The sequence below is a fragment of the Hyaena hyaena genome, unplaced genomic scaffold (genome assembly GCF_003009895.1).
Source record: "Hyaena hyaena isolate Hyena2069 unplaced genomic scaffold, ASM300989v1 scaffold_3, whole genome shotgun sequence".
Lineage (NCBI taxonomy): Eukaryota > Metazoa > Chordata > Mammalia > Carnivora > Hyaenidae > Hyaena > Hyaena hyaena.
In genome coordinates, this window is record NW_024080635.1 from 2,732,314 (window position 1) to 2,755,766 (window position 23,453).

Sequence of the window (23,453 nt, forward strand, 5' to 3'; positions counted from 1 at the left end):
TCATGTTTCAAATAAGGAAACTGAAGACCAGAGACACAAAGTGCTTACCCAAACTCACAGAGCAAGTTGTCTTCTATAAAATGGGGTCACGTGGATAAAGATGAGACTGTCAATTTTTAATTACAATAAAAGTTGGTTCTTTCTGGACCAACTAAGGGCTTTTGCTTTTAACTCAGTAACTGGTTTTTGCTCCAGTTCTAAAATGATGGCTGAGATGTTTCATACTGCACAACATTATTAAAGGGCGAAGTTATCTAACAAACTTAAAAGAAGCATCTGGAAGTTGGGGCCCAGCTCACTTTGCTGCTATAAATTAAGACCATCTCACTTTTCAATCCTGAAGCTCCAGTGTCATATTAGGATCTTTTGAGAAAAGATCATTAACAGACCTTAATTTGGCCTCTCCCAAAAGGAAAAGTTAACGCGCTGCAGAATGGATGCCGTCAAGCGTTCTACCAGGCGAGGGCACCCTCGCCTACTGCCAGTACCAGCTCTTCCCATCACTGTGTCTCCCTGGGTGCAGCCAGACTGGGAATGAACAGAATGGCACCTGCCGCAATCACCCAGTCTGCCTGGTGCCCCAACAATAATTAGTCAAATAGCTCAGGGGAAACAATTCAGTAATTATCTCAACTGAACGCACGGCTTAGGTAAGATGAATTTACCATCTTCTGATTAGAGGTGGCACTGGCCCTGAAACTGATCATCCCCATAACGTGAACAGGAAACCTGAGGCCCAGAGACCTAAGTGACCTGTCCGAAATCACAAAGGTAGAAAGTAGCGAGAACAGAGGTTTTTTTTTTTCTAACTTTGTCCCAGGCTATTTCCACATCACCAACACCAATCTCCCCTCCGCTCTTCTTCCGGCCACGGCCCGGCTGAGCCCAATCCCACCTCCCGCTGCTGTGCCTGCACCTGCCGCCAGGCTGAAGTGACTTGGGCCTGAGATGCCTCTCCGGCGGTGGGGGAGGGATGAACACCGGCTTCTCGGCTCTTCAGCGGTGAAGCTCCCCAGCCCTGCTGAGCCTGCTCAGAGAAGGGCTAGGCTACAGCTGTACCAGCCGTTTCTTCAGGGATGACTGGTCCTCAGAGGCTTGGGTTCCATTGCATTCAAACACTTACTGAGCACCTATATGTGAGATACCATTCGGGTACTATGAAAAAAAACTTTAAAAAATAGTGCCCTGCCTATTTTTAAGTGAATTTGAAGTAGTTGCCAAGATACATGACACAACCCTAGCCCTTTGCTCTCCAGTAACTCACAATCTAGTGAGGAGACAAACAAGTACATGAGTAACATATAAGACAGACTGTGACGGACGCCATAACAGAAAAACACAGAGGACTGCGGAACAACCAGATCTACCATCCACCTGCCTCCTATTCCTCAACTCAGCTGAAAGAGTTCTTTGAATGTTCCTTTGGTTCCTCCATGCATTTACGTGCAGCTGGACAATGCCAGGTGCAGTTTAGCAGAAGGCAGACTCGGAGAGAGGAGCAGATTTAGAACCCTAGTTTTAGGAGCGCCAGGGCGGCTCAGTTGGTTAAGTGTCTGACTTCGACTCAGGCCATGATCTCATGGTTCATGGGTTCAAGCCCCGCTATAGGCTCTGTGCTGACAGCTCCGAGCCAGCTTTGCAGTCTGTTTTTTTCTTTCTCTGCCCCTCCCCTGCTCATGCTCTCTCTCTCAAAAATAAATAAGCATTGGGGCGCCTGGGTGGCTTAGTCGGTTAAGCGTCCGACTTTCGCTTAGGTCATGATCTCGCGGTTCGTGCGTTTGAGCCCTGCGTCGGGCTCTGTGCTGACAGCCAGCTCAGAGCCTGGAGCCTATTTCAGAGTCTGTGTCTCCCTCTCTCTCTGACCCTCCCCTGCTCACGCTGTCTCTCTCTCTCTCTCCTAGAAATAAATTAAAATATTTAAAAATAAATAAATAAGCATTAAAAAAACCTTTAGGGGTACCTGGGTGGCTCAGTCAGTTAAGTGTCTGATTTTGGCTTAGGTCATGATCTTGCGGTTCATGGGTTCAAGCCCTGCTTTGGGCTCTGTGCTGACAGCAAGCCTGAAGCCTGCTTCGGATTCTGTGTCTCCCTCTCTCTCTGCCCCCCTACCCCCACCCCTGAAGAATAAATAAACATTAGAAATTTTTAAAAATAAATAAAAACTTAAAATAAAAACCTAGTTTTGCCATTTATTAACCATTGGGCAATTACTTAACTTTTGAGAGAAGTTTCCTTATCCATAAAACAGAGCTAACAACTTTTTGGAGAGAATCAGTGAAACAGAATGTGTAAAAGTGCTGACATATATTAGGCTTACAATTTTTCTGAATTTTAACGTAACAGGGTCTTGGAGCACCTGGGTGGCTCAGCTGGTTGAGCGTCAGACTTCAGCTCAGGTCATGATTTGGTGCTTCGTGAGTCTGAGTCCCACACTGGGCTCGCTGGTGTCCATGCGGATCCTCCATCCCCCTTTCTCTCTCTGCCCCTCCCCTGCCTGAGCACGCACGTGTACTCCCTCGTGCTCTCTCAAAAACAGATAGATATTTTAAAATAAATAAATAAAATTTAATGTAACTGGGTCTTCTTTTAAATATTAGGCACTCATTAAATGTTTGTGGATGAAGGAGCACCTGGGTGGCTCAGTCGGTTGAGCATGCAACTCTATATTTCAGCTCAGGTCATGATCCCAGGGTCATGGGATCGAGCCCCACATTGGGCTCTATGCTGAGCATGGAGCCTGCTTGATATATTCTCTCTCTGACCCCCTGCACCATCTCTCTCCTGCTCATATGTGCTCTCTCTCAAATTAAAAAATAAGAATTAAAACGTCTGTGGATGAATATTCTGAAAAATAGCTTCTTTCTGATTTATCAAGCAATTTCTCTCTCCCTAATTCCAACCACTTCTAAACCATCATTTTTCAAAATGTGCTCCTGAAATACTAAGCTAGAACTATGAAGTTCTCTCCAAACATTCTCCTAGCCCATCCATCCTTAATAGTAAAATAGAAACCCTACTCTACTTCAAGTCAGCTCATTTAAGAAGCTGTCAGTCAGCAGCCACTTTAGAAATCTGAATCTGTCTCTGAAAGGGTACAGCACTGTTCTGTCTTTTATGCAACATCTGACGAATGAAGGCTTCGCCACCAGAAAAATCAATTTCATCTCTAGGGGCACTACTTCCTTTTCCTGAGCCCTTGTACCTACCTCACTGATCTCTGGAGATACCTCGGGCCTTAAAGAAAAAGAATAAAGGCTCTGAAGAGCACAATAGTTTGCTGTATGCTAGAATGTTATTAACCTTTGTATCCTGACTTCATATTACAAGTCAGGACTGACTTAAAGAAGTCAAAAGCCACAATCATCCACAACCAACTGACGGACACAAAGTCTGTCCTCATTATTAGAAGAGGAAACTTTTGTGAACCGTAAAGCAAATATGAACACCGCAGGAATGACTGTGTTAAAATACTACGGGCATACAGAAGACACTGAAAATAATTTTTTGGCTTTACTTGTGCTTTGAGAGGAGGAAGAAAGACAACATTAATGGATATCTACTATTTCTAAGGCATTGTTTTTACAGATGATAGCTTATGTAACCATCAGGGCAATCATATGGAAGGAGTTAATATCTCCACTTAACAAATGAGAAAACTGAGACCTAAAAAGAGTCAGTGGCAGTCTCCAGAATCACACGGTTAGTAAGTAAAAGCTAGGACAGGAATCCAGGTTTTGCCTGCTCTCCAAACAATACAATGCCTCCTTCCTCAAAGGCTGATCATTCATTCAGTCACCAAAGATGTAATGAGCACCTATTTTTTTCTACCCACCTACCTGGGACTGAGATACACAACCACAAACTAAAACACTCTGGGTTCTGCCCTCATGGAGCTGAGTGTGTTGTGAGGAAGACAGGTATTAAATAAGTACATGAGTATGCAAATACAGGGTGAGCCTATTTATTTATGGTGGGGAAAAGACCTCTGTGGAGACATTAGGGTTGAGACCAAAACCAGGAAAAGAAGTTGGGAGGAGAGTGGGGTAGTTAGAGACAGCACATGTGAAAGTCCTGAGAAGGAAGCAAGCTGAGAATGCCCAGAGTTGTAAGGAGGCCAAGTCATGCAGGAATCATGAAATTGTTTGGATGAATTCAAGTACAACGAGAAGCCTAGAAGAAGTGTGAGAAAGTAGCATGTTCAATCTGTTTTAGATGTTATTCTGGCTGCAACGGAAAGACCAGATTGAAGAGGAACTACAATAGACAGGGGGCCCAGTAAGGCCAGGCAAGAGACGGAGGGCTTGAACTAATGGGATGCCATAGGGGTAAAGAAGTATACAGAGAAGATGGGGCACCTGGGTGCCTCAGTTGGTTAAGCGTGTGACTTTGGCTTAGGTCGTGATCTCACGATTCGTAGGTTTGAGCCCTGTGTCAGGGTCTGTGCTGACAGCTCAGAGCCTGGAGCCTGCTTCTGATTCTGTGTCTCCCTCTCTCTCTCTGCCCCTTCCCCCGCTTGTACTCGGTCTCTCTCTGTCTCTCAAAAATGAATAAACATTAAAAAAATAATAAAAGAAGTATAGACGAGAGATACATTTGGGAGGCAGTAACGGCACAAGTTGCTGACGGACTGGAGGGAGAGGAAAAATCAAGATCGAATCAAGAGGCGAAATAAAGTATGACGCCCAGACGTTTAGCATGGGTGCCTGGAATGATGGTGGTTCCATCTGCTGAGATGGTGAAGACTGGAAGAACAGATTTGGTTAGAAAGTGAAAAATGTAGGGGCCCCTGGCTGCCTCAGTTTGTGAAGCATCTGACTTTTGATCTCGGGGTTGTGAGTCTGAGCCCCACACTGGGTGTGGAGGTTACTTAAAAAATAAATAAATACACTTCTAGAAAGAGAGAAAGGGAGAAAGAAAAGAAAAAATTCAGTTTAAAAACATAAATCAGACATGCTGTGAGGTATCCAAATGAGGATGTCAAGTATGCAGGAGGGGTCTGGAGCTTAGAGGAGGTACAAGGTCCACTAGTCCTTGCTGTTGGAACTGCCACGCGCAGCGTATTCTCAAGTGGGCAGGAGCTCCAAACCCAGCGGCTTTTCACCTTCAGTCTATGCTTAACATAAAGAGTAGGTTTTCAAGGCCAGAAGAGTATACCTCTCCTTGGAAAATAGTGTAGAGAGCAGGTAAGTTCTCCATGGTCTCGGGTCTTCCTGAATTCATCCTTAATGTTCTATGGCTCCTCCATTGCTCTTCTGGTAAAGCTAATTCAAGCGGCCTAGCACAAAGAAATAAGACAACAATATGAAAGACATCCGCGTTAAAGAAGAAACATGCACATGACCCACAGCTCGTCTCTACAGAGTAACAGCGTCAGATTGAACACCATGTACTTTTATCCACATCCCTTGCCCACTGTCATCATGAGGAGTTGCGGAAACTTCAGTCTTATTTTTTTCAGGTTGATACCTACCCAAAGCCATTGGTCTCTTTCGTCTTTTGTTTTCTATTTACCATTATCACTATTCTTTTGTCAAGGGAAGGCTTTTGAAAGGTGTGTGTGTGAGACTGAATCTTAAAAAAGGGAATGATACCAGTTATAAGAACTAACATTTATCAAAAACTTACTATGTCCAGGTACTGTGCTAAGCACTGGACATCCAATATCTCCTTTAATCCTTAAAACTCTCAAGATGTAGGTTGTATTCTTATATAAATAAGAAAAACGATCAGGCTCCCAGAATCCAAATTACTAGGCCTATGTCAAAAAGCTAGGAAATACTGGAGTCAAATTCTGGCTGACACCAGAGTCCGTGCTTTTTTTTTTTTTTTAAGTTGTATTTATTTAAGTGATCTCTACACCAAACATAAGGCTTGAACTCATGACCTTGAGGATCAAGAGTAGGATGCCCTACTGACTAAACCAGCCAAGCACCCCCCAGAGTCCCTGCTTTTAAACATCATGCTAGGTGGTAATCCGAAGTGACTTCCAAAAAGAGAATAGCTTAGTTTTTTCCCTTAAAATTAAAAACACACATGCTCATTTTAAAAATTCAGATGATAATATGTATATTCATAATAAGGAAAAAAAATCACTCATTATCCAATTTTACTTATAGTCTTTAAAACTTCTTTATATATAGAAGAGGTTTTTTAATGAAATCATGAAATTAATAATCATTAATTAATAACCTTTTCTTAAAATTCTTTTTTAACATTTATTTATTTTTGAGAGACAGAGAGAGTGTGAGCAGGGGAGGGGAGAAAGAGAGGGAGACAGAATCCAAAGCAGGCCCCAGGCTCCAAGCTGTCAGCCCAGAGCCCAACACAGGGCTGGAACTCACAAAATGCGAGATCATGACCTGAGCCGAAGTTGGCCACTCAACTGACTGAGCCACCCAGGCGCCCCTTAACCATCATTTTTAAAATATATTTTAGTAATTTATATACACACATATACACCTCTTTTTTTTTGAATGCCTACATAATCCATTCTTGGATGCACCAAATTTATTTAACTATTTATGAATCATGTTCAAATGCAGACTGCAATTCAGTAAGTCTGAGGTGGTGCCTGAGACTGCATTTCCACAAGCTCCCAGACGATGCTGAGCTGCCTGAGTAGAAAGTCTTACAGCTTTGAGGGCGCCTGGGTGGCTCAGTCGGTGGGGCATCTGACTTCGGCTTAGGTCATTTTCTCACAGTTCATGGGTTTGAGCCCTGCGTCGCGTTCTGTGCTGACAGCTCTGCCTGGATCCTGCTTCAGATTCTGTGTCTCCCTCTGTCTCTTTCCCTCATGCTCTGTCTCTCAAAAATGAAAAAAAAAGTTAAAAAATTAAAAAGAAAAGAAAGTCTTAAAGATTTGGAGTTGGAAGGGACCTTAGAGATGCTCTGGCTCAGTCTCCTGGTTTTAAACAGAGAGGAAACTAGCAGTCCAGTGGCTCTTAACCATGCTGCTGTACTCTGCTGAATAAAATCACTGCTACACAAACTTAAATCTAATGGCTTTGCCCTCAGTTCTGTTTATCCCAATTACATTTCTGACAGTAAGACTTGAACCTCTATCTTCCCTAGATTTTCATAACCAAATACTTTCTCCTCTCTTCAACCCCCTGCACAACCCCTCACTTTCAGATGATGACTCTGGGTCCTGGCTTTGGAAACTTTTCCTGACCTACAGGACCATCTATTAACTGAACTGCCTCACTTAAAACAGAAATGAAAGAAAATCCCATCAGCCTTCGAAACCCTGGTTCTTGTGTCATCCCAGGGTTCCCACATCCTTGTCCCTGAGTTCCATAAACCAACTTTGTGTCCTTATAAGAAACTTGCCCTTTTCTGCTTAGGTCAGCCACACATGGGTTTTTATTACTGTACTAACAGCACATGGAATGGAGGCAGATTTCTCAGTTCTTGAGAAATGGCTGGTGAACAGGTTAAATCCAAGTATCAGAGCCTGGATGGATCCTGCCCCCACCACTCCCCAGCTACGCAGGCTCCTCTCCAGCCTTCCCCTCTCTTGGACCAGCACCTCTCACCTCACATCCTAAAACAGAGGTTATAGATCTGAGGCCAATGGCTCCATCAAGAGACTTGGATTCCTCCAGCTTATGGAGCACTAGTGAGGTATAGAGCCCAGAGGAACCAGCAGCTGTGACCCCTAAACTGAGCTCAAACATCTTAGTCTATAACCTGTTCCTCTCTACACAAAGGTCATGGGAAGAGGAATAAAAACATAAAAAAAAATCTTTAAGTTGTTGATTCCTGCAGGTTTCTGCTGTGCTAAGTGTAGGAATACATAACTTAAAGCTCTCCTATGGGCTCCTGCCACAGAATGGGAGACTGAGAAGCCCTCTGCAATTCTTAAAGAAGGAAAGTGGAGTGCATTAATGAGGGAAGCCCTGAAACATGGCAGTCACAGGTTTACAATCTCAAGAAAGTGGTGGGTTGCCATTTTTGAAAATGAAACTTAATATTCTCTTTCAAATTATGTCCTGTAAAAGCCTAGAGTTTTGTGGTGGATGTTCAGAAACTCCTGTCAATCTGAGTTAATTAAAAAAAATTTTTTTAATGTTTATTTATTTTGAGAGATAGAGACAGACAGAGCATGAGTGGGGAGGGGCAGAGAAAGAGGGAGACAGAATCTGAAGCAGGCTCCAGGCTCTGAGCTAGCTGTCAGCACAGAGCCCGATGCGGGGCTCAAACCCACGGACCACGAGATCATGACCTGAGCCGAAGTCGGACGCTTAACCAACTGAGCCACCCAGGCGTCCCTATCTGAGTTTATTTTTAAACAGTCAATTCTGAAATATCTAGGGACCAGAGGGTTCAAGAAAGCCACAGAAGAAGGGCTCGAGGCCAACCAACCAGAGGAGAGTCCCCAAAGGTGGGGGAACACATCCCCCAAAAAACAAGACTTTGGGAGGTCCCGCCAGAGCAGTTGGGAAGCTAGCAGCCTCTCTTCAGTCATTAGTAAGCAATTGCTTATTGCTGATTCCCACTTGCCCTTCCAGCCTTGGGTGGAGGCTGGCAGCAAGGAGGAGTGGAGGGTATGGGAGTGTATTCTGTGTTGATCCAATTTACCTACTAAGCATCTATGTAAGATTTCATTTGGAAAAAAAAAAAGAGTCCTGCTGTCTTAAGAAAGTTAATAAAACACTGAGACATAGTCCACTCAAACAGGACCACACCTGTAGATTTAACAGAGCAAGTAAACTGACAGGTATTGAGGTATACCATTTAGAAGTTGCTTTGCAGTAATTCTAGAAACAGACTATCTTCCGTTAAGTGCTTCATTTTACGTGAATGTTTTAAACACTATAATATGTAGGAAGGCCACAGGGACCTAGTTGCTGGCCACCCACTTCCCAAAGCAAGGGACAGAGCAAGGAAAGCGTGGGGACGGGAGGTGTGGCAGGGGAATGATGGCACAGAGTGAGGTCAAAGCCTACATTGGGTGAGGAGGAAATTTGCGAAGAAGAGCAACCCAGTGTGAGAAGGAGGAGGGTAACGATGGCGTCCATATGTCAGGCTGTCCAGGATAATGACAGGGCCTGGAGACTAGAAGAAGTAACTCAATGCAAACTTTCTGATCATAGGAGTTACACTGTAGTCATGCAGGAGAATGTCCTTGTTTGTAGAAAAACTGACGTATTTAGGGATGATGGGGCACCAGGTCAGCAACTCAGCTCTCAAATGATTGATTAAAAAAATGTTCTTTGTACTGTACCTCCACAATTTTGTGATTGTTTCAAAGCTGTTTTTTTTTTAATGTGCATGCAATTAAAAAAAGAAAGAAAAACCACTTGCTCTCCCTTTTCTCAAGCAATGTAAAGTTCATAGAACAATATTAAATTGGTAAGATACTGTTTCATTTTGTTTTGTTTTTTGAGAAAAAGCAATAGAGCATGGACGGGGAGGGACACAGAGCGAGGGAGAGAGAAAATCCCAAGCAAGCGATACACTGTCAGCACAGAGCCCACCTGACGAAAGGCTTGAACCCATGAACTGTGAGATCAGGACCTGAGCCAAAACCAAGAGTCAGATGTTCAACAGACTGAGCCACCCAGGCTTTGGAACTTCATTTCACGTGTCACCTTACTGATCTGGCCAAGATTTTTGTTGTTGTTTTTAAGTTTGTCTGGATTTAGAGTTGTTGTGGTTGTTACAGAACAATACTAACTAGATAGAACCCTAAGAGTTACAGGGATTTTAATGTATCTTTAACCTGTGTATAAGAATTGAGAGGAGAATCAGTTGATAAGTAAAATTACTGGGATATGAACAAAGACAGGATGATTCCAGAGCCTGCATTCTCAACCACTATTCTCCACTGCCTCAAAAGAATTCACAGTGCACACCTAGATCTTGTGAGAATTCTAACATGAAGTAAGTCCCAACATTAGAGATTCCAATGAGGAGTCATCGTCGGAAGGGCATTATTCATGGATGAGGCTATGATGAGCTGGACCTAGATTAATTCATGTCAACATGTAACCAAGGGTCATTTCTTATTTGGTTTTCTGTTCCCAGTATCTGGTATGCAGTAGGTACTCAATGTTCTGTGGGGTTTGTTTGTTTGTTTGTTTTTGAATGAGTGAATGAGCCTCACAATATGCCAAACATATAAGGAAAGATGGGAGGAAGGTTCTGATCTAAAGAATGTAGAGAAAGTAAGTTCCACCCAATATGATGGCTAGATCAGAAGCAGGGAGATTTTCAAATGCCACGCTGGTAGCCAAACTTCTCCTTGCCACCAACTCGATGGAATGACTATCTGAGACACAGGCTTCTTCATTTTTGAACTTCAGTCATGGATGGAGAAAACGCCCAAAAGCAGGAAAGAGAATGAATAGTAAGATGTAAGGAAAAACACTAAAAATTGACTCATAAAATGTGAAAGCTGAAAAGGAATCATTCGCCCCATTACTCTAACTGAAAATGAAGCTAGCGGAGGTCAAGTGACTTGACAAAGGCTGCTTACAGTTCACCAGGTGGCAGGCGACCCCACAACCAGTACTTACTCTCTACTCCACACCATTCTTAGTCAATAATCGTGGAGGTCCTCTCTAAGTCCTCTGATGACAATAGCTAGTATTTGAGTGTTTATTTGCTATACACTAACCTAAAAGCTTTGGTTGTCTTAACTAATTTAATTCTCTTTCAGACCACTCAGCATGACATGCAATGATCATTACCATCCTGTAGATAAAAAAACTAAGACATGAGAGAAGCTAAGTAACTTACTTAAGATTACAAAATGACGAATGATGAAGATGAGATTCAAATTGCATGAACATTTTTTTCTTCCCTTTCCAGGTTGTGAAATTCTTCTGCGCATGCCCTTGTCTCACACAGTATCAGATTCTGCCTCCCCAAGCCTGCAGTGTCTAGCTCAGAGAAATTTATAACTGTCAACTGAAATACTGAAGCACTTCGTTTAATCCTATATATTTTTTATTTTTTAACGTTTATTTATTATTGAGAGACAGAGAGACAGAGCACGAGCAGGAGAGGAGCAGAGAGGGGGAGACAGAAAATCCAAAGCAGGCTCCTGGCTCCAAGCTGTCAGCACAGAGCCCGACATGGGGCTCAAACTCACGAACTGTGAGATCATGACCTGAGCCAAAGTTGGACGCTTAAATGACTGAGCCACCCAGGTGCCCCACGTTTAACCCTATTCTAAACTGCTTGGTAACTCATCAGTTTGGCTCATTTACTGATGTTTACACCAGGCTCTATGCTAGCTCCTTCATAAACCTCCCATCCAGGCCTTAAAACAACTCTACAAAGTAGGTATTCCTGTGTACAGAAATGAAGTAAGTTGCCCAAAATGCATGGCTAGAAAGAGACAAATACTAAGCCATTCCAAGGACCACATGCCCAGGCCACTGAACCACCCCTTTCGGCACAGTCCCTGTCCTCACAGACTTCCTAGTCTGGTAGGGATAATGGTAACCACCTGCAATGCAATGTGATCAGTGCTAAAATAGTGGCCAGGTTCAAAGTACTGAGAAAACAAGAAAGAGACCAAGAGTTTGGAGGACACAGAGAAGTTTAAGAGGTGACAAATGAAGAGGACTTTAAGGATAAATGGAAGTCTCGCAGCAGGGAATACCGTTCTTCGATCTCATTAGAACTCTAATCTATGGACTTCTACTGTCTTGCCACCCATTAGCCCTCTCCAGCTTGGATTCCACTGCCCATCGTTTCAATAATGCCCTTGGGGCACCTGGGGGGCTCAGTCAGTTAAACCATGGACTACGGCTCAGGTCATGATCTCAGTTTGTGGGTTCAAGTCCCACCTCTGGTTCTGTGCTGACAGCTCAGAGCCTGGAGCCTGCTTCAGATTCTATGTCTCCCTCTCTCTCTGCCCCTCCCCAACCTGTGCTCTGTCTCTCTCTCTCAGAAATAAATAAATGTTAAAAAAATATTTAAAAAAATAAAAATAATACCCTGACCACCCTTTAACTCCTTGACCGCTCACCTGTCTGGCATGAGTGAAGTATGGCTGCAAACAACAGAACCCATGCTGGCTACGATAAGCCAGAAGAGGGGTTATTGTCAGGGGTTACGTGGGTTATGAAATTCCTCGAAGGGCTATGGGAGCAGGCTCTGTTAGAACTTACAGGGAACAAGTCCTAACCCACAAAGTAAGTCTTTGCCATGATCGAGAAAGTTATGGCCATCACTGCAGAAAGTCAATAAACCAGAAAGTTGATGCTGAAGAGACATCAGCTCTGCTGGGATATTTGCTGGCAGAACTGGATGGCTCTCACCCTCTCTGTCTCCACATCTAACTCCATTCCAAATTCAATTCTCACCTTAGGTCCAAAGCAGTCTAGGAAATCGTTTTTGGCATCTCAGAATTTTCAGTAAGAGAAGGCACAGTAAGGGGTAGAAATGTGCACTGAGCAAGTCGAAGCCACAGTCCTCACCATACCTAGGTGAGTTTTCTCCATGCCGGCACTGGAGAGCCCGATGGTGCTAGAAAAAAACTACAATCTCCAACCTTAAATGGGCCCTTAACTCTGCAAGACAATCTACATTTCCCTGGTCCCACAATTCTCCCACCATCGACATCTTTCACAATCTTCTCAAATCTCTGATCTCCTCTCACTGAGTCTATGATCCCATCTCCTACTTTATGGAGAAAATAAAAGCCAAGAGAGAGGAATTCATTTTATCAGTACCGAATATAGAAACAACCTGTCCCTACTGCCTTCGTTTCCTTCTTCCTTTCTATTAACTGGAGAAACCGTCCATCTTCCTAGGGTTGCTCCCTCTCTAAATGTATTTTGGATCCCACCTACTCCCACGTTCTCACAACACTATCAATGACCCAAGTTCTCTCTTTCTCACTTTCTCCTTTGCACTCTCAACTGGCTTCTTGGGGACCTCTCATCTCCTTCAGGTTCCACGTCCTCTCCTCTCCTGTACGATCACACATATGGAAAATACTCTGTAGGCTCACCGCCTCCCTTTCCTCCCCGGAATCTTTGCCTCATACCCGGCTTCTGGTCTCCTCACACCAACTCCCGTGAAGGACACCATAAGCTCCATGATGATAAAGCCAACCACAGGCACGTCTCAATTCTCATGTTATCTGATTCCAGGATTTTCTAACACAGAAGCCCCCCCCCCCCTTTTTTTAAGATTTTACCTTTAGGTAATCTCTACACCCAGTGTGGGGCTCAAACTCACAACCTCAAGAGCAACAGTTGGCACACTCTACCGGCCAGGCACCACTACAGAGATCATTTCCTGCTTCTGAGGCAACATTCCTCAGGTCCTCCTCTACAGCTGTTTCTCTTGTGGACTCACACCCTCGTTCTCGGCCATTACAAGCTGGGGCCACTCAACGTTCTCTTACCCACACTGATGGCTCATACTATCACCTATATGCAAATTATTCCCAAGTAAGTATTTCCCAAAAAACTTTCCTCTGAGTTCCAAAGCTGTATTTCAAACTGCCTCCTGGGTATCACACCCCCTCCCTCTCCTTCCAAGAAAAGAATTACCCTGTTGCATAAGCCAGAAACCTAGACTTATAGTTTGATTTCTCTCCTTCCCCTATCTAAATCCAATCCATCACTAAATCCTACCGATTTTACCTCCTATAGATCTCTAGAATGTGTCCAGTTCCCTGCAGTTGGACAAATTACCTCAGTCCTCATTGCTAACAGCTCTCACCCAGGTAGTCTGTCTCCACCTATCTCTCCTATCTGTTCATGCTCCTGAGCCTGAGGGATCAGGTCGCCTCCCCCACCATATAAAAACCTCCAGTGGCCTCCCATCAGTCTAGAAAGTAAGATTCCTGCACCTCTACCCACCTCCAGCTGCATCCTGTACCAGACTCCTTCATTCCCTCTGTATTGGTCACAGTAGCTTCTTTCTGCCTTTTAGTCATTTCCCACAGGGCTCTTGCACATGCTGTTCTCTATGGACTATTCTACCTTCGTCTCCTGACCCAAGTAATTAGAATTCTTCCTTCAGGTTATCGGTTCAGGCACCTTTTGTTCACAGATGCCTTTCTGCTTCTTTCAGGCCCTCATAACACCAGGGCCCTCTCCAAGGGAGCACTGATTCCCCAGTTCTTAGGGAGATCCTTGCTCAACATGTTTGCCCCACCAGACTCAAACCCCTAAGGTCAGGGACCATATTTGGTTCACAACGTATCCCCCAGGCTCTGCACAGTAAGTACCAGTTGGACGACTAAGGGGGCGACCTGGTCTCCACGTATGAATCCAAATCTCTCAACAAGACCGTACTCAGGAGAAGCAGGGGTCGGACATTTCCCTCATCTCTGTCTCTCTCTCAGAGGCACAGAGCAGGCCCTACTCCAAGGCTGCACCATCCGTGGCGGAAACAAGCCGGCCTCCTCGGCCAGAGAGGAGCCTGGTGGAGCTGGGAGACAGGCCTGTCTACACGGTAGGCGCTGGACAAACACGCCAGCCGTCGAGAGCCCCCGGCGGCCGCAGAAGCGGAACCCACGCTGCTATCTGCGGGCGCTGCGAACTCGGGGCCCGCCTCTGTCCCCTGCAAACCGTCAGCAGACAACGGCCAGGCTCAGGCCACACAACCGAGGCGCTGCCTCCAAATGCCGCAGCCAACCACCCCCAACCTTCCTTCCACTTACTCGGTGTCAGGTCCGGGTCTCTCCGCTGCAGCATTGCGCGAAACGCCAAAACCCCGACAGCCCTCCCACCCACAAGACCCAGCGCGCCTAGGCGGGACTCCAGCTCCACCCACCAATCCTGGCATCGCACTCTCGTGACGTTAGGAAGACCTGACCAATAAAAGAAAAGCATTCAGGGGGCGGTGCAGAGGGGAGTACTGGAAACCGATTGGTTTCTCCAAGCCGGAAGTTCTGGGGGAAGAACTAAGTCGGAACCAATCGCGTGGTGCCGGAGCTTGTCGGCGCGGTCAGCGGCGGCGCTGAGAAGAGCGGCTGCCGCCATGATAGAACAGCAGAAGCGCAAGGGCCCAGAGTTGCCGCTGGTCCCAATTAAACGGCAGCGGCATGAGTTGCTGTTGGGAGCTGCGGGGTCGGGCCCCGGAGCCGGGCAGCAGCAGACCGCGCCGGGAGCTTTGCTGCAAGCGGTAAGTGAAGTAGGAGGCGGCCTTGGGCCCACAGATCATCTTCCTCTCTGAGAGCCCCGCACCCGGTGATCCCGCACTGCGGGGGCGGAACGAGACTCGCTACCTGCAGTTAAAGCAGGGAAGCCTGGTAAAAGCGGTCGACGTCCCCAGAGAATGCCGTATTCGTTAGCCCTCTGGAATCCTGTTCTCAGCGTCTCGACCACCCTGGGGCATGGCGTTAGAATGAGAGTTTAAGGACCTTGAGCTCAAAACCAGAACTAGGGCTTTCTCGTACGTCATTTCTCAGAGATCCGGGATAGAGTAAACATTCAGAAAAGTTTGTAGGATGGATGGAATGAATGAATGAATGAACGAACAAACGAACGAGAGGAGAAAGGAAATGAGTGATACCGACTCACTTTGGGACTTAGGGCAAGTTGCTTTCCTCTTTACCTCTCAGTGCTAGTACTGTTATTACCAACATCGGAACAATAGCTCACATTTATCGAGTCCTGGTATTAAGTACTTCGTACCTGAAAACTCGGTTAATCTAGTAACAGCCCAAGAGGTAGGAACTGTTAGTGTCCTGTTTTGTAAACGCTTATCTGGCAAATGATAGAAACAGATTTTATTCCATGCTCATAACTGCATTTCTTGTGAGATGGAGGTAATGATCACACCTCTCCTCTTGTGCTGTTAGGTCAGATCAAGAAATACACGTGTCAGGGCGCCTGGGTGGCTCAGTCGATTGGGTGTCTGACTTCGGCTTACGTCATGATCTCACGGGTTCGTGGGTTCGATCGAGCTCCCCGTGGGACTCGGTGTTGACTGCTCGGAGGGAGCTGCTTCAGATTCTGTGTCTCCCTGTCTTTCTGCCCCTCCCCCAGCTCACACTCTGTCTCTCTCTCTCTCAAAAATAAACAAACATTTAAAAAAAAAAGAAAGAAAGAATGTCTCTCCTCTCTTAACCTCTCCACTGGCCCATGAGCAAATCCTGCTGGTACCCTCCTCAAAATATATCCCAAATCACTACCACGTCTACCTCCTCCATCACTAGCTTCTGGTCTAAGCCGTCATTATCTCATCTGGCATTGCAGTGAGGTCCTAACTGGTATTCCTGTTTTCTGCTTTTGTATGGTCAGTCTGTTCTTAGTCCAGCAGCCAGAGGAGTCCTGCTAAACGTTAGATCACATAACCCTCTGCCGCGAACTTTCGGTGGCTTTCCACTTGGCCCAGACTTAAACCAAAGTCCTTGTAGTCTTTTGCCCTCTTACCCTTTGCCTCTCAGATGTACCAGTTTTCCATTGTTCGCCCTGCCCCAGTCACACTGGCTGCCATGTTCTTGCCTCAGAGCCTTTGCATATGCTACACTCTCCTGGAGTGCTTTTCTTCAAAATACCCACATGGTTTACACACACAGCTCTTCCAGATCTTTGTTCAGATACCGCTTTTGCAGTGAGGGCTTTCCTGACTGCCCTGCTGTAAACTGCAATGCCTGATTCCCATTAATCCACATTGCTTTTTTTCCTCCATAGTACCTACCACCTGCTATCTGTTTTGTGTTCTCTCTTCCTCCCTCCTCTTCCTCCTTCCCACTAGAACACAGACCCCACCGTTTGCTTTTATTTTGTTCTGTACTGTTTACCCAGCGCCTAGAATAGTGCCTGGCACATAATTTTTTTTTTTTTTTTTTTTTTTTTTTTAGTAAATGTATAATAAACTGGAAGTGAGCAAAGAGATTTGGGGATTACTGATAGTCTACTAGTTTTTATCTCTGCCAAGAGTATCAGCTGACGTTTCAATGAATTGCCCAAGCCCAGGCTTAGTGCCAAGACCCATACCAAAACTACTTTCCTGGGTAACCTGTACCCTGCGGGGTTGTCGAGAAGCTCAGTTCACTCAGGCATTCATTCATTTATTGATTAAATGAGCTAGAGACTGGGAAAACAGTGTTGAATGACACAAGTAGGGTCCCTGCAATCACAAAGCTTCTCTTCCCCTGGGGAAGAAGGATGAAATACGTTAAACAAAGAAAATATAAAATAAGGAAGGTAATTGCAGGTCGCGAAAAGTGCTGTGAGGAAATGCAGTGGGATTAATGGAACGCAGAGGGGAGGTGTGGTGCGGCTTGCGTTTGAGTGATCAAGGAAACACTTTCTGACATGGAAGCATTTGAAAGGAACCAAACACAGGAAGATCTAAGGGAAGAGGATCCCGATCGGGGGCAACAACAAGGGTAAAGATCCTGAGGCAGAAGTGAGCTTCACGTGTTTAAGCAGTTAAAATAGCTGGCTGTGGGACAGGAGCGGCACGAGGGCGTAGTTGGAATAACAGGGAGACGCCGGACACTTCGCAGGCCTGCGTCATATTAGAGGCAGACGTTCATGTGAGAAAAGTTGCCGTTCTCTAAATCCAGTGGCATCCACCCGATTGTTGTTCCCATGTCTTCTGCAGCCTCCTCCGCCCGTGTGCAGTGACCGCCCTGAACTTCTGTGTTTTGTTTAGGGACCTCCCAGGTGTTCCTCCCTTCAAGCCCCAATCATGCTTCTCTCCGGACATGAAGGGGAAGTGTACTGCTGCAAGTTTCATCCCAACGGATCCACCTTAGCCTCTGCGGGATTTGATCGACTGATATGTAAGAGTTTTTGAAGCTGGAGTAATTTTCTCTCCCAAATAGTGATTCTTTTGTTAAAACCTTCAGTGCCACAGAAGGTGTCAGTTTGGGTTGGTCACATCACACACCGACCACAGGGCTAACATGCTGAAATAGTGTCGTGAAAGTGTTGAATGATTTGGGTATGGAACTAACTCAAGGCCCGTGCAGTACAGAAGGGATCACGTTACTAGTTGGAAAGTGAATTGTCCTCCTTTGAGAATATCTTCCTCATGGAGGCAAATCTTGAGCTGATTTAGCCAAACAAGAGATCTAGGCCTACCAGGTTGATGGAAATAATGAGAAAGAAAGCTTTTCCTTTTCCCAGAGGTGTGAGGCCTTCCTCTTGATCCACTCAGAATCCTAGTGTATGGCAAAGGAGGGGGCTGTGGGGATCCTATAGTGGCAACTCACTTGGATCATCTGCCTGGACTGCATTAGGGTCTGCATTCCAATTCTCAGCTGCCAGTTGGGAATACCCATTTTTGAAAAATAAGTAGAAGAAAATCACTTTAGAAGAGTCATGAGAAAAAGCAAGAGAGAAGACACCAGAAACATCTGACTTTCTTTTATTCTAGCATCGTTTGTTATATTGTGAGATCAAGTGAGTCCTTTAGCTCTTTGCTCAGAAGTCTGTACCTCCAGGTGAGTGACAGCTGTCTGCTGTCATGGTGTAGGTATTCTAGTTCTGTGATCCTTCGAATCAACAGTGACCAAGTAAGTATCTGGAAGATTTGGGAATCTTTGCAGAACATCCTTGAATTGATGTGCTTAATTTCATCAAACAAACAAACAAAATGGTTTATCAATAGAAAAATAACTACCAGATATACGTGCCTTATTACATATAGAGGTGCTCCTTAGTAATACTCCTCAACCTCATTCTTTGCTAGACCAAGCTCCCCGAGGACAGGAACCGTATCTATTGATTTATCTCATTTTACCGCAGCATCTGGCATGTTAGGGGTACATGGTGTGTGTGGAATGCGTGAAGGTAGTGTGAAGTCATTGCCATGTGCCCTTCGAGTCAGTTGCAGCTTCCTGGGTTTTCTGTAAGTGCCATCATTTTGCAGTTCCCTTATACGCATAGCAGACGTGTAGTGAGTGCCAACTTTTTTTACATTACAGCAAAAAAAAAATTCAGATTTAAAAAATTAATTCTGTCAATTTTATGAAATATGAAGATACGGCACTCCTTTTGTTTTAGTGTCAGGAAAATTGGGCCAGCTGGGAGAACCAATAGGGAATATACTCCAAGGGAGTCAAATTTCAAAACTGTTGTGACAAATTTAGAAGTACCTTTTCTGCGGCCAGTGGTGAGCTTTCTTTGGCGTAGTAATGATCCCAGCACCCCTGTTCCCCTGACAGTGCTGTGGAATGTCTATGGTGACTGTGACAACTATGCCACATTGAAGGGACACAGTGGGGCGGTGATGGAGCTGCATTACAATACCGATGGCAGGTGAGTTGTCTGAGCACCGTGGGGCGACAGCTGCTTCTCCTACTAACTTGTTCTGGCATCCCTTCACATTTCCTCCTTGAGTTTCCTCTCTCGGGAGACTATGCCACCCAAAACGACTGCATTTTGGGCTGCTACTTTATTCTCCTGGCACAAGCCAAGTACAGTGTTTCTTGTTCTGTGTATACATTCATAAATGCACCTCGATCACCTAACAGCAACAGCTCAGGCAGATTTGTTTTTTTTTTTTTTAAACATAAGATGTAATTTTTATATGCAGAAATCAGTGATTTTTATTATAAAAACAATAAAAGAAACTTCCTTTGAGAAACTCAAAAACAGATAAATGAGAAAATAGCCCATATTCCTACCACTCTAAGATATCACTGTTAATCTTATGATATGTTTTTCTCAAGTTTTTGCCTACTCAAAGCCATTTGGTTTTTCATATACGTTAGAGCTTCATGTATGATCTTTACTGCTGGTGTTTTCCTTACCGTTAATTCACCATAATGTAGCTCTATCATAATGTACATTTATCATGAACATTTTAATGACTACATAATTTTACAGTAACCATATTATAAAAATGTGATACAGTGTCAATTAATCCCACGAGGTATTTTAGTGAACATTCATTGCTTTATATCTCTGGCCTCTAAAATCTTAGGGTCCCTGAATCAACTGCTACGTAACCTTGTATGTATTTTCCCTGTTAGTATTTGAGTAAAGAAAGCCTTATGAAATCAATTGTAACTTAGAAATCATTTTCAGAGACAAAATAAAAACTTGATTTTGCAAGAAAGAGAGTTACTGAGGCACTGGTTCAGGAATTGCTACAGTGTGTCTTCCCTCTGCAGCAGGAGTTGATTAAACATTCCCAGGTGGGAAAATGTCTAAAGTGTTGTCTGCCTCAGAGAAGAAAAGATTGAGAAAACTCCTGGTATTAGATTGTAACACGTCATGGGGACTGACAGAAGGAAATTTTTTTGACATTTCACAGAGTGGACCTTGTAGCCGGGCCTAGAGAACAGTAGGATTTTGTTAGGGAGGGTAAGGCATTCCCGCCTCATGTGCCAGACTGTCAGAGCACACCCTGTCAGTGGCCTTAAAGAGTGCCACGTTTTGGCAAGTATGTGTGTGGGGGGGGGAGGGGGGGGTTGGAGGGGGTTGCTAATACTTGTCTTCATTTATTTATTTATTTTTGTTGTTGTTCTTGTAGCATGCTCTTCTCCGCATCCACAGATAAAACTGTGGCAGTGTGGGATAGCGAGACAGGCGAGAGGGTTAAGAGGCTGAAAGGACACACTTCCTTTGTGAATTCCTGTTACCCAGCCAGGAGGGGCCCCCAGCTTGTCTGCACTGGCAGTGACGATGGTACAGTTAAGGTGGGTGTTGTCTGTCTGTCGCAGTTTCTGAGGTTAACATAATGTGAATCTAGCTTGCTTTCCACCTATGCCATACTCTCCTCTCCACAACTTTGCTCTACCAGTCGTTTCTCAAAACAGAGGTCTTTAAAAATAATATGTTTTAAGTATCCTATAGAATAATAAATATGAGAACCACCTTGAAACCATTGTGACTTGAAATGAAATGGATCGCCTGAATTGAATTCTTGACTCAGCTATTTACCTAATTATGTGATCTCAGGTAGGTCACTTTTCTGATCCTGTTTGTCAATCTTTAGAACAGTGACAGTAACGTACATGTCTTCCGAAGCTGTTGTGAAAGTATAGTCACTATATGAAAAGGTCAATGTGTGGTTTAGTAACAGGGTCATTTAGTCCAGTGATTTCCAACCTGTCTTCATATCAGACTCACCTGAAGAACCCGCTAAAAATACCCATATTCTACTAGTTCGAGAGGTATGGAACTGGAATTTTTGTTTTTAAATTAAGACTTTTTGTTAGAGCAGTTTTAGGTTCGCAGCAAAATTGAAGGGAAGACACAGAGATTTCCCATATACCCACTGCCCCCACACATGCGCAGGCCCCCCCCCATTTTCCCCCACCAGAGTGGTACATTTTTTACAATTGATAAACCCACAGTGATAAAGCTACAGTGACACATTAGTCACTCAAAGTCCGTAGTTTATGTTAGGACTCACGTTTAGTGTTACATATTTTGTGATTTGGGACAAGCATATAATGGCACGAATCCATCACTGTGGTACCAGACAGAGTATTTGCACTGCCCTAGAGAATCCTCCATGTTCCTTCCACTCATCCCTCCCACCCCTGGCAACCACTGATCTTTTTACTGTCTTCATAGTTTTTGCCTTTTTGAGATTGGCTTATTTACTAATATGCATTAAAATTCTTTCATGTCTTTTCATGGCTTGATAGCTCATTTGTGTTTAGTGACAAATAATATTCCATCGTCTGGGTGTATCACAGTTTATCCATTCACCTACTAAAGGACATCTTGGTTGCTTCCAAGGGTTGGCAGTGAATGAATAAAGCTCCTGTAAACATCTGTGTGCAAGTTTTTGTGTTTTACCAGCTCTCTTGGGTAAATGCTAAGGACCATGATTGCTAGATCATATGGTAAGAATATGTTTAGTTTTTTATTTTTAACGTTTTTTATTTTTGAGAGAGAGAGGGCGTACGTGTGCTCAAGCGGGGGAGGGGCAGAGCAGAGAGACAGAAACTCAGAATACAAAGCAGGCTCTAGGCTCTGAGCTGTCAGCACAGAGCCCTACACAGGACTCAAACTCCCGAGCCGTGAGATCATGACCTGAGCCGAAGTCATACTTAACTGACCGAGCCACCCAGGCACCCATGAGTGTGTTTAGTTTTTAAGAAATCACCAATCTGGGACAGACACCTAGATGGCTTAGTCAGTGGATCATGCAACTCTTGATCTCAGGGTTATAACTTTGAGCCCCCTGTTGGGTGTAGAGATTACTTAAAAATAAAATCAAATCCTTAAAAAAAGAAAGAAACCACCAGTCTGTCTTCCAAAGTGGCTGTACCATTTTACATTCTCACCAGCAATGAATGAGTCTCCATTGCCCCACATCATCATTTGGTGGTGTGATCGCTTCAGATTTTGGCTTCTCCAGTAGGTATGTGATGGTACCTCATTGTTGGTATAATTTACGTTTTCCTGATGACGTTCGATATGGAGCATCTTTTTATATGCATTTTGCCATCTGTATATCTTCTTTGGCGAGACGTCTGTTATCTTTAGCTCAGTTTTTAATCATGTTGTTTTCTTATTGCTGAGTTTTAAGAGTTCTTTGTACATTTTGGATAATAGTCCCTTATCAGAAGTGCAGATATTTTCTCCCTGTCTTGTGGCCTGTCTTCTCATTGTCTTGACATTGTCTTTAGCAGGCAGAAGTTTTTAATTTTTTTTAAATGTTTGTTTATTTTTGAAAGCATGAGCACACGAGTAGGGGAGGGGTGAGAAGGGGACAGGATTCGAAGCAGACTGCATGCTGACAGCAGAGAGCCTAATGGAGGGCTTGAACTCATGAACCAGGAGATCATGACCTGAGCTGAAGTTGGGACGCTTGACCGACTGAGCCACCCAGGCGCCCCCAGAAGTTTTTAATTTTAATGAAGTCTAGCTCATCAACGATTTCTTTTGTAGATTATGCCTTTGGCATTGTATCTAAAAAGTCTTTGCCATACTCAAGGTCTGTGTTTTCTCTGTTACCTTCTAGGAGGTCTATTTTACATTTCATAGTAGGTCTGTGATCCATTTTGACTTGATTTTTGTGAAAGGTGCAAGGTCTGTATCTAGATGCATGTTTTCTGCGTGTGGATGTCCAGTTGTCCTACTACCGTTTGCTGAAAAAACTCCGTTTGCTCCATTGTGTTGCCTTTGCTCCTTTGTCAAAGATCAGTTAACTGTGTTTCTGGGGCTCTATTTCTGGGCTCTCTGTTGTTCTCTTCCACTGATGTATTCTTTACCCAATATCACACTGTCTTGATTATTTAAGCTTTCTAATAAGTCTTGAAGTCAGGTAGCCTCAGTCCTCCAGTTTTATTCTTCTCCTTCAATATCGTGTTGGCAATCTGGGGTCTTTTGCCTCTCCATATAAACATTAGAATCGATTTGTTGATTTCCACAACTTACTGGAATTTTGGTTGGGATTGCATTGAATTTATAAAGTTGAGAATGACAATATTGAGTTTTCCTATTCATGAACAGGGAATATTCATTTATTTCTTTGATTTCTTTCACATTCATCAGAGTTTTGTTTTGGGGTTGTTTTTTCTTTTGTTTTGTTCTTTAAAAATATTCATTTATTTT

The 23,453-nt window shown here is 44.2% G+C and overlaps 2 protein-coding genes across 3 annotated transcripts in view; one reads left to right on the top strand and one right to left on the bottom strand.

Annotated features, from left to right (window-relative positions):
- ZCCHC17 (zinc finger CCHC-type containing 17) overlaps window positions 1-14,738 on the bottom strand; it is a 52,744-nt gene extending 38,006 nt beyond the window's left edge. Inside the window, exons 1-2 of one of the 2 annotated variants that reach the window (XM_039231221.1) lie at window positions 14,636-14,738; window positions 5,155-5,275 (exon numbers count right to left, since the gene is read on the bottom strand). In XM_039231221.1, the coding sequence (XP_039087152.1) occupies window positions 5,155-5,220 (66 nt within the window). In that variant the 5' untranslated portion in view covers window positions 5,221-5,275; window positions 14,636-14,738. The remainder of the gene's footprint in view (window positions 1-5,154; window positions 5,276-14,635) is intronic. The other variant, XM_039231231.1, reaches the window with a different exon arrangement.
- Window positions 14,739-14,920: 182 nt separating this feature from the next.
- The window catches only part of SNRNP40 (small nuclear ribonucleoprotein U5 subunit 40), a 33,067-nt gene continuing 24,534 nt past the window's right edge, over window positions 14,921-23,453 (top strand). The window contains exons 1-4 of the mRNA XM_039232521.1: window positions 14,921-15,099; window positions 17,584-17,713; window positions 19,100-19,193; window positions 20,413-20,578. Coding sequence (XP_039088452.1) covers window positions 14,956-15,099; window positions 17,584-17,713; window positions 19,100-19,193; window positions 20,413-20,578 — 534 coding nt within the window. The 5' untranslated portion in view covers window positions 14,921-14,955. The remainder of the gene's footprint in view (window positions 15,100-17,583; window positions 17,714-19,099; window positions 19,194-20,412; window positions 20,579-23,453) is intronic.